The sequence below is a fragment of the Phaseolus vulgaris genome, chromosome 1 (genome assembly GCF_000499845.2).
Source record: "Phaseolus vulgaris cultivar G19833 chromosome 1, P. vulgaris v2.0, whole genome shotgun sequence".
Taxonomy (NCBI): domain Eukaryota; kingdom Viridiplantae; phylum Streptophyta; class Magnoliopsida; order Fabales; family Fabaceae; genus Phaseolus; species Phaseolus vulgaris.
In genome coordinates this window covers 29,696,400-29,707,869 of record NC_023759.2, presented here as the reverse complement: position 1 = coordinate 29,707,869, position 11,470 = coordinate 29,696,400, and the positions used below count along the sequence as shown (strand labels likewise).

The 11,470-nt window shown below is 29.8% G+C and overlaps 1 protein-coding gene across 1 annotated transcript; it reads left to right on the top strand.

The window, feature by feature from the left end:
- The first annotated feature begins 3,598 nt into the window (after positions 1–3,598).
- Positions 3,599–8,172, top strand: LOC137816136 (alpha-L-arabinofuranosidase 1-like). Its single transcript, XM_068619225.1, has 17 exons — positions 3,599–3,803; positions 4,233–4,287; positions 4,411–4,616; positions 4,755–4,870; positions 4,975–5,125; positions 5,290–5,359; positions 5,652–5,797; positions 5,889–5,934; positions 6,036–6,088; positions 6,180–6,324; positions 6,481–6,599; positions 6,721–6,792; positions 6,900–7,003; positions 7,105–7,161; positions 7,294–7,492; positions 7,636–7,776; positions 7,895–8,172. The coding sequence occupies exons 1-17, from the start codon at positions 3,618–3,620 to the stop codon at positions 7,991–7,993; spliced, it is 1,965 nt and encodes a 654-aa protein (XP_068475326.1). The 5' UTR covers positions 3,599–3,617; the 3' UTR covers positions 7,994–8,172.
- Positions 8,173–11,470: the final 3,298 nt, after the last annotated feature.

The following is an 11,470-nucleotide window of genomic DNA, read 5'->3' as shown; positions in this document are numbered from 1 at the left end:
TGATATAGGGACTTATAGTCAGAGGCAGAAGGAGGTGGGTTTGGTGTCGAGGGTGGAACGGGGGTTGGAGATGAAGTTGAGTTAGAATTTGAAGTGGAAGCCGGAGAAGGTTTCCATTGAGCCATCTCAAATAAGAGAGCTAAACAAGAGAAGAAAAAATGAAACTTTAAAGGAAGAAGATGGCGTGACTCGACAAAACCCAGAAAAACAGAGACTCAAAGCAGAGGAAACGTAAAGTGCAGAAACCCTAAAATGCAGAAAACATAAACAGTCCCAGAACAGTTATAGCATGTTATGGGAAGCAGAATCATAAAGCAAGAGCAAGTGACAAGCAAAGTTCGTACCTTTTATCGAGAAGGGTTTGAAGTTCTAAGTTTTGAAAGAGGAAGATAGAGCGTTTTCGAACGAGAGAAATGCTTGAGAAATGTTTTGCTTAAGGGAAAGTAATGAAACAGTGAAGAAAGCGTAAGGGTTTAAAGGTTTGAACAATATACGAAGAAGCGCAAGCGCCAACAAGCGATAGCCGTTGATCTTGCCACGTGTACACTGATCTAGAAAGTATGGTGAGACGTCACTTCGATGTATTGTTCACGTCCTGTTACCTAGTGCCACGTAGGTCGCCTAGGGCGATCACTTAGTCTCTTCGCTGAAACAAGTTACAGCTCGAGACTAAGGGGCTTGTGTACCAATCAGTCCTCAGTCATCGACTTTAGAGACTGACCTCAGACATCGCGCATCGGTGCTTGATAGCAAAAATGGGCCACGCAAGGTGGGCCCTATATACGCATATCGGGGTGTTGGTCAGCCTTCGGACATCAATGCCATAGACCTCGACGTTGGAGATCGACATCAGACCTCGCCAGAAGAGTGTGAGATTGGACGTCGACGGTCTGAACAGTTATATTGGGCCACGTAAGGTGGGTCCCAAAATTACATAGTTATCAGTTAAAACGACAGATATGAGGGAAGCCTAAGTCACGAGGGATCCATGCAGGTGGTGTGTATAGCGCATTTAGGGGCGACACGAGTAAACAGTCCTTGGAGGGGCTAAGGCCCATTAGGGTTAGGGTTTTCGAAGGAAGCTACATGCATGGCACGTGAATACTTAGGGCACCCGCGCAACAGATGGCCCCAGAGACTTGGTGCACAAGTTGGTACCCAGACGACCATTTTGTTAGTCGTTGCACTCCAATTAAAGGAAGTTCCATGTGCCAGATTACGCTAAGATTATGTAATAGCAGCGCAGGGACATTCTCTAAGGAACCTTAGATGTGGGTAAAGGAACGAAGGTAAACCCTAGTTTCAACCTATATAAAGGGTGCTAAGAACCCTAGCAAGGTACACAGTTTCTAAGACTGAAACTAGTTTATACACTTGGTGTTTCTTTGCCCTTATACTGACTTGAGCGTCGAAGTCAAGGCGCCCTTTGTCTTTGCAGGTGAGAGATTCTTCGATAAAGGAAGTGCGATTCTCAGAAGGAGATAGGAGGGGCAAAGACTTTCGTTCGAGTCAACCGACGAAGCGAGTCAACCGGCGGGAACATATATGTAGGAAAATATGTTAAAGGAAATAAGTTTACCTGTCATTTGATAAATTGTTAAATTCAATTTCAAGTTTGTTTTAGATTTGATTCCTGAAAAATTGAAACTTTATTTAGTCCTTATTTTCACCTTACTCATATTAGTGAAAATGTCAAGTTAATATTTTATGTAATGTTAACATATGGCAAAAAAATAAATATTATTTATTTATTTATTTTAAATAGGATTTAGAAATTAAAAGTAACTATTTAAGGGTTAAAATATAAAGAAAAAATATTTTAATGCATCAAAACAAAAATCAACTCATTCTATTAAGATTAAAAAAATGTATTTTTTTTTATAAAAAAACATATTTGAACAAGAAATATTTGAACAAGAAATATTATCTTTTCATCATTAATATGTTTGATGAAAATATTTTGGTTTTGAGAAAGAAAAGGAAACTTTGCATACTTTAAAACAATATAATCTTTAACAGGATTATTTTCTTAATTAGTTAAAAGAATAAATCATAGATACATAAAAACTTTAAATACTCTAACCAAAATATTAATATGATCTCCTTGATATTTTGAGGCATTATCCAAAGAAGGAATGTACTAAAAGTTTTCCCTTTAAACTAATTAAAAACATTTTTCTATCCACAACATAAACAATTTGTTTACAACAAAAACAAACCAGATCCTTTGTTAGTTTGAAGGAAAAACTTTAAAAATAGGTTCAATGTTTTCCATAAATACTTAATTATGGCTATATAATTATTCATATGTGATTATCTATATTCACACTTATACAATGAAGAGAAATACTAAAAACAAATCTTCAATATTTTTAAACATATTTGTTGACTCTCTTATCTGTCTTTATTTATTTTAGTTAACATCAATCAAACTAAAATTAATTTAACAATAACACAAATACTTTTATTTATTGAAAAATAAATTAAAAATAATTAATGTCATGTTAAACTAATTAAAATTATTCTATTATTTTCTAACATTAAGCATACACATTGCTTTAATGTTAATTTGTCACATTCTTGAGTGTTGGTTTAACAAATATATACGTTTAAAAAAAATTACATTTTAACCAACACTATTCTTTAAAAATAAATTTGATATTTTTTTAGTTATAATATTTATATTTCATCTTTTACAAGTGTTTATAAAATAATAATTAGATAATATATAAAATAGTAATAAGATAATACCTAATGAAGGCTTGTAAGAATCAAACTTCATATTTAACCAGATTTATTTAAAAAAAAACTTTGGCTATATTATTACGAACAAATGATATATACTTTAAGGCAATATTATCTTTGTTATGATCATTTTGTTAATTAGTTAAAAGAATAAACCTTTGATAGATAACAACTCTAAATAATTTAATGAAAATATCTCTCATTATTATTTTCAAGTAAAGCATCAACATATTAAAAGTTTTTCCTTTAAATTATTTAATAAAAATATATTTTTATATCTAAAAAATGAGTAATGTTTTCTTACAGGAAAAATAAACCTTTATCTTAGTTAATTAAAGGAAAAACTTTAAAAAGGAGTTTATTGTTTTCCATTGATACTTATTATGATTTATTCATATCTGATCACACTTATGCCAGCAAGAGAAATATTAAAAACAAATATTCAATGTATACTTTTAAAGATACTTTTTTGGTTCTTATCTGGTTTTAAGATTTTATATTGAAATAAGTCAACGATAGATTTTCTATATTCTAATTTTATCAATTATCATTTTAACTTTATAAACAAAATGCAGACATGTAAAAAATTAATTAATTATTAAGTAGAAAATAATGATAGGAATAGTTAAAGAAAATATTAATTAAAATATTAAACATATAAATTTTAATAGATAAACCAATGAGAAGAGTTTGCTTATATAAATCTATATTTTGTAGAAACATTAAAAGTATTTAATGTTTTTAAAGTGTTTAAAATGTATTTAAGTTTTTTCCTTTTCTCAGAATTAAATAGACAAACACAACATTTTGGTTGCTTATATATATGAGGTATTTGTGAGAGAAGGATGTATCATCATACAATCTTGTTAAGAATGGCGTTTTGTTGTTCAAAAGTTTCATTACATGTTATATTATATTCTTTATTGGCCATTTATTTTCTTAGTTCTGAGAATTGCTGTGTTGATGCACACTCAACACACTCAACCCTAGTTGTGCATGCTTCTAATAATGTGTCTCCAAGAACAATTCCTAACACTTTCCTTGGAGTATTTGTTGAGGTAACCAATTATTTTTCTTAACGGATATAATTTCTCCTTATTATAATCATTTTATGTTCATTTTAAACATAAAAAATAAATTTTCCACTTCCATCACGTATACTCATTTTTTAATGAAATATAGTAATGATTACACTTTGTAATCCCATATTTTTTTTATGAATTATGTGGAATACCTCTGTTATTTTTATTTATATAATTACTTACATATATATTCTTTATAATATTATATGTTTATTAAATGTTATATTACTTGAATTTAGTACTGTATTTTCCAAGTTGTATACTCATTTATATTATCCAATACATTTACATCTAATATATTATATAGACCAATCTCGTATATTCGCACAGAAAAAAGTATCACAACAAAATCAATTTCATTTTAATATCTTAGAAGTCACTAATTTCTTTGAATTTATATTGCAGGAAATCAATCATGCATGTGCTGGGGGACTATGGGCAGAACTTGTCAGTAATAGAGGTTATTTCTTTAAAAAAATGATTCATCTTGTCTATTCATTCAAGAGATTCAATTCAGTTATATTTTAATATTTTTTTTATCATTTTCGAAAATTTTCTAATAATATTATGAATTTAATTTCAGGGTTTGAAGCTGGAGGCCCGAACAACACCTTGAATATTTATCCTTGGTCAATTATAGGAAAGAAATCATCCATTTCTGTATCAATTAACTATTCCTCATGCTTTGAACGTAATAAAGCTGCATTACAAATGGAGGTGTATTGTAGTGATCAGAACCCTTGTCCAATTGGTGGCGTTGGTATTTCTAACCCTGGTTATTGGGGCATGGTAAGCAAGATTAATATATACTTCATATTCACACACACACATATTATAGAACTTTTATTTTCATAAGAAAATGTATTATTAGTTTATATTATATGAACTAACTTTTCTCCTTCTAAAATTACTCCTTTTCATGTTCAGAATATCGAGCAAGGGAAATTGTACAAGGTGGTGTATCATGTTAAATCAGAAGGAGAGTTTGATTTTCAACTTTCATTCACGGGTGTTGATGTTATAAACATGGTATCAAATATCACGTAAGTTTATCATTTTTATATGCTTAGAAGACATTGTGGAAATTCTAATTTTTTTAATGACATTAAATAATACTAACTTAAAAATATTTGTTGTGATGATTCAGAGAAATTTCTGAAGATGGAAAATGGAAAAGGGTGGAGACGGTGGTGGAAGCAAACGCTACCAATCACTATTCAAGTCTTCAAATAACCACAACCAATGAAGGAAGTTACTTGTTAGACCAAGTGTCAGTGATGCCATTGGACACTTACATGGTTAGTACAACAAACAAACACACCTTATAAATCAACAAATGCAACTATTAAATTTTAAGAAAGTTTTTGGATCAATAATGATAGATTAATTCTCTTTTATCATCTAAAGAATGAATAAGAATATGCTAATTCCTTCACATCAATTCAATCTTCTCTTCAAGCAGGGTCATGGCTACCGAAAGGATCTTTTTCAAATGGTGGCAGATTTGAAACCAAAATTTGTCAGATTTCCTGGTATGTCCAAATTCTATGATTCCAAGGGAGGTTTGACATACAAATTTTCTTCTAGGGACCTTTATACGTTCAATCCTCATTAAATAATATAATTGATTAAGTACTTAAATATGTTTGTATAGAACTATAAATCATTAAAATAAACTTAGTGTCATGATGGTAAAATAAACCCTAGATTTTAGTTGTGCAGCAGTTTCACATGTAATTAAAAATAGTGAGGTAGAAATATATAAGATTCACTTAAAAATCCTGAGACCTAATTAACTCTATTTATCCATGTCCATTGCATAAGGTGGAACGTATGTTGAAGGAGACTATCTCAAGAATCACTATATGTGGAAAGATACAATTGGACCATGGGAAGAGAGACCAGGACACTACAATGATATTTGGAACTATTGGAGTGATGATGGAATTGGTTATTTAGAGTATCTCCAAGTGTGTATATATTTTTCTTTTATAACTATGGTTTTAAATTTGCCATACCTTATAGTTGAATAAATATAATAATTTAATATTTCTTGAGCAGCTAGTAGAGGACCTTGGTGCATTGCCCATATGGGTGTTCAACGCTGGTATATATATGTTCTTCTTGCCTTAGCTCAAATTCATTCTTAACAACACATATATTTGATTTTATCTTTTGTTTTCTAACTATTTGAATGTCTCATTTTAGGCTTCAGCCGTCATGAAGAAATTAATACAAAAAATTTAGCACCTTATGTGCAAGTATAATTTTCTTCTCGTACTCATTTCTTTTTAGGTATTTATGAAACAATACATGTTATTTACCATTGTTTTGAAATCTCTCCATTAATAGGATGCCCTTGATGGCATTGAATTTGCAAGAGGATCTCCTGAATCAAAATGGGGTTCTGTTAGAGCTAGATTGGGACATCCAAAACCATTTGATTTGAGATATGTTGCCATTGGAAATGAAGATTGTGAGTTTTCGAATTATCAAGGTAAATGCACTTTATTATTATTTAAGCACATGCATGTCTTAAACTTCTCATATATGTTGTACGTAAAAACTTGTTTTACTTGACTCATTTGATATTTCACGATTATAAATTTATAGATTTAACTACTGACATTTGTATACCCTTTTGTTTTTGCAGGAAATTACCTTAAGTTCTATGATGCTATAAAAATTGCCTACCCAGATATGAAAATGATCTCAAATTGTGATGCTTCTAGCACAAAATTAAACCATCCAGCTGATTTGTTCGATTTTCATGTAATGATACACTTCGATATGTTAATTCTTAAACTTTCTTTGTTGATTCAAATTTGGAAAAACATGCTTATTTGTCTTGTTTCATTTGTCAACTTATCCCTTTAATGTTTATTTTCATTAGATTTATACAAACTCGACGGACTTATTTTCTAAGTCTACTCAATTCGATCACACGTCACGATCTGGACCAAAGGTTTGATCAAGTTTTAGTTTTAATGAACACTATGTTATTCGCTATTTATGGATTGTAAATTTATGCACAGTTTGATACATAAATAATTAATATATATTCTTCTATAGGCTTTCGTGAGTGAGTATGCTGTATGGAGACAAGATGCTGGAAATGGAAGTCTTCTGGCTGCTTTGGCAGAAGCTGCATTTCTTATTGGCCTAGAAAAGAACAGGTTTACTTTTATTAATGTAGTTTATGTTTTATGAAGTGTTTTTAGTTTTTACATTAACCACGTACAATTTTTCATTTGTTACATTTTTTTTGCTAATGCAGTGATGTTGTCGACATGGTTTCTTATGCACCACTTTTCTCAAATATAAACGACAGGAAGTAAGTCTCTACCAATTATCACATTTTTTTGTCTACCTAGAACAAAACACTTTGAAGGTTTTGTGTGCAATTATTTGTAAATTCCACAATGACATATATAACATGAGTTTGCACAAACGTGTGTCATATCAGATGGATCCCCGATGCAATTGTGTTCGACTCTTATCAGCTCTATGGAACACCTAGCTATTGGGTGCAAAAGCTTTTTATTGAGTCTAGTGGAGCAAAACTTATGCACTCAAAACTCAAAACAGCTTCATCTAATAAACTTATTGCATCTGCAATTAGTTGGCAAAATTCTCCATATGAGAAAAAATACATAAGAATAAAGGTAAGAGGTGACTTTTTCAACTCAATTGTGATTATGACTGTTTCTAATGTGCTAGAATGTCAAAAAACATGTCTTGGATTACCTTTATTTGATCTTTGATCAATATATCTATGTTTATGAGTTATTGATTTTGATTTGCACAGGTAGTGAACTTCGGAGCAGCCACAGAGACACTTTACATACGCACGCGTGGGTTCTCAAAAATGCAACTATTTCGTTCTGTAAAGACAGTGATTACATCAACCAACGTAATGGATGAGAATTCTTTCTCACAGCCTACCAAGGTACCATTTGCTAAGTTTGTTGAATTCAAAAGAGTAACAAAAAATATTTAATGTTGGCCTAACTTACGTAAACAAATCATGTGATTTATAATTTATGGTCTTTTGATTTTAAATGCAGGTGGTGCCACAAACAAGTTCCGCAGTGAATGTTAAAAGGAAGATACGTGCAATTGTTTCTCCCTATTCAGTCACATCATTTGATTTGTTAGTTTATTAGAGGATAATTACTACACAGGAATGAGTAATGTAAAAAATTAAGAGATTGTGTGCCCTTTTTTATATTATCAATAATTGTAATATATGGCCTATTGCTTTCCATTTAAATTTTTTAGGATGCCTTTATGTAATGTTTCTCTATAGTTATCTTTAATACATTACTCATCCAATTTTATTTTATTTTCTCCTTTTTCTCCTTTTATTCTCTTTCCTCCATTTTTATCTATTGTCTCATAATTTTAAATAAAGAAAATATTAATTATTAAAGTGTAAGTGTATTAACATCAGATTAAGTTAAATGTGTCCAAATGAAATATATTTTTTTAGTAGTTTCTATTTTTCATTCTAAGACCGGACCCAGAACTTTAAATGTGATATGGTTAGTGTGATGGTTATTGAAATTTTCATTTTTTTTAATATTTAAATTCATAATCATACAGTGAACTATGTTTTTTTTAATTATTATACTATCATCACCAAATCACTATTGTTAATAAGTTATTATTTTTTCCAATATTTTTTTTTCTAGGAATGAAAGTGTGAAGTTTCAAGAGGGGAAGTCAACTATGAAGGTTTACCCTCTTAGTAATATGAAGTTGTTTTAAATCAAACACTTAAGATAAAATTTGTATAAAAATCTTAATGATTATTTAGTTGAGTTCATGAAATCTAAGAATGAGATCAACCATTTGATGTACTTGCAAATTCTTTGAAAACACTACAAGATGTTTTACCTTGTCGTGTTAATGGTAAGATTATAGTTAATTATTTATATCAATCTTCATTTCAAAATCCTTTAAGTCTTTATTACAAGTAAGTGCAAATATATAAAGAACAAGTAGAACACATAATAAGAAAGGAGTCTCGATTTTTGTATTAAAACCTTTTAAACATTTTCAAAATATCAACGTCTCAGGAGAACATCCAAACATAGTTTTGGCTTGATATACTCACTATCAAGCGATTTTTCGTAATACCAACGTTTAATGAAATACAATCGATGTAATTTTAACCACAGTCTTGTCAAAAGTTTTTCTAAATCTTTTTTTAAAATGAACTCTCCTTCTTCAGTAAGTTGTAGTCTCATAAAATATAATGTCAGTATTTTTTGGACCTAACTACTCTTAATTGAAATTTATTATTATTTCGACTGCAACTCTTTTAAATAAGATCGAGTATTCTTTGAAATGCAATTACTATTGTTTAAGGTTGAGTATTCTTTGAAATGTAACTACTATTGTTTAAGATTGAGTATTCTTTGAAATGTAATCACTACTGACTAACATATTGGAACACAATCACTCTTGTTGTTCTGAAATAAACAGTAGAGAAGAAACAAACCTATGTTTATTTACTAAGATATTGGAACACAATCATTCTTGTTGTTCTGAAGAAGTATAAAATATTTTGTATATTCTTTTCTTGCCTATATTCTTTTAATTATGTCACAATCCATTCTTGTATCAATCTTGCTTCCATTATAATTGCATTAAGCTTTTCAGTCTTAAAACAATTTTTATAAGAACTTCAAGAAGGCAGGTTTTTTAGAAAAAAGTCAATAAACCAATTTAAGTCCCTCCTTGGTTTAAACAAGCCATTCTTTATTTTATAACATTTGGCCTCAGAGAAGGTTTATGAAAGTTTTTCAAAACAAAGATCCGGATATAAATTGGCCTCCACTGCTTTGTTGTGAACTTTTGTTGAAAGTCAAAATACAAATATTCTGGTAATCAACTAATAGATGTATTTGGGATGCTGGCTTGAATTGTCCATTTATTCCTATGCATGTTATTAATAATATCGAGGAGGAAAAAGATTTTGTTCTCTTTAGACAATTGATGAAGCAAGAAAAGTGCAATATGATGATGTTAAGGCCAGAAACATCATTGCCTATACACTTACACTTGATGAGTTTTATAAGATCTCAATTTGTAAAAATGCTAAAGAAATATGGGAAGTCTTGGAGGTTACCCATAAGGATATAAAAGAGGTTAAAAGATCAAGAAGGATAACCTTAATCCAATAATATAAGATGTTCAAAATGCAGAAGGGTGAAAGCATATATGATGTGCAAAAAAGATTTACACTTGTGGTCAATCATGTGGTTGCTCTAAAAGAGTTTTCAATGCTGAGGAACTTAATAAAAAAAATTTGAAAAGTTTAAATAGGTCATGGAGGCCAAAGGTCACTGCAGTCTCTTAATCAAGAAACTTAACAACCATGCATATGATAACAACACTCTTTAGAAAGTTAACAAAAAAAACTTAATGACTTTTTACGGCAAGTGCACCGCGTTGTAGAAGTAATAATGTGTTCATAAGGACGGATATCGATCCCACAAGGAACAATTGAATAATCAAGTAAAATATTCGTTAAATATACAACTGAATAATAAAGCTTTTTGGAAATGATTGGGATGACAATGATTAATAAGAAAACAAGACAAAGAGTTCGTTTCTTCAATTGGAAAAATAGGGATTGAGTTTCATCTTTCTCACTCTCATGTATTTTGATTAGCATGGTAACATTATGTTCTTTGATTAAAATTGATGCCCGTATAAAAATCTTAATGATTATTTAGTTGAGTTCATGAAATCTAAGAATAAGATCAACCATTTGATGTACTTGCAAATTCCTTGAAAATACTGTAAGAATTATTTTACCTTGTCGTGTTAATGGTAAGATTATAGTTAATTATTTATATCAATCTTCATTTCAAAATCCTTAAGTCTTTATTTCAAGTGCAAATATATAAAGAACAAGTAGAATACATAATAAGAAAGGAGTCTTTATTTTTATATTAAAATCTTTTAAACATTTTCAAAATATCAATGTCTCATGAGAACATCCAAACATAGTTTTGGCTCGATGGACTCACTATAAAGTGATTTTTCGTAATTACAACGTTGAATGAAATACAATCGATGCAATTTTAACCTCATAGATGTCTTGTCAAAAGTTTTTCTAAATCTTTTTTTAAAAAGGAATCTCCTTCTTCTGTTAGTTGTAGTCTCATAAAATATAATGTCAGTATTTTTTGGACCTAATTACTCTTAGCTGAAATTTATTATTATTTCGACTGCAACTGCTTCTAAATAAGATGGAGTATTCTTTGAAATATAATTACTATTGTTTAAGGTTAAGTATTTTTTGAAATATAATTACTATTGTTTAAGGTTGAGTATTATTTGAAATGTAATCACTACTGACTAACATATTGGAACACAATCACTCTTGTTGTTCTGAAATAAACAGTAGAGAAGAAACAAACCTATGTTTATTGGCCGATCAAAGTTTTGAAACCAATAGCGTAAGTGGCCTTACTCTTATGAAAATATAAGTAAAAAAAAAAATTCTTGATGCCTTTATTGAAATGTATGAAGAAGTAAAAAGACTATTTTATAAACAATATATTAAAGGAAGAGGATAAATGGTTAAAAAATAAAGTGAAGTAATTAAAAGAGGAAAATTGAAATCT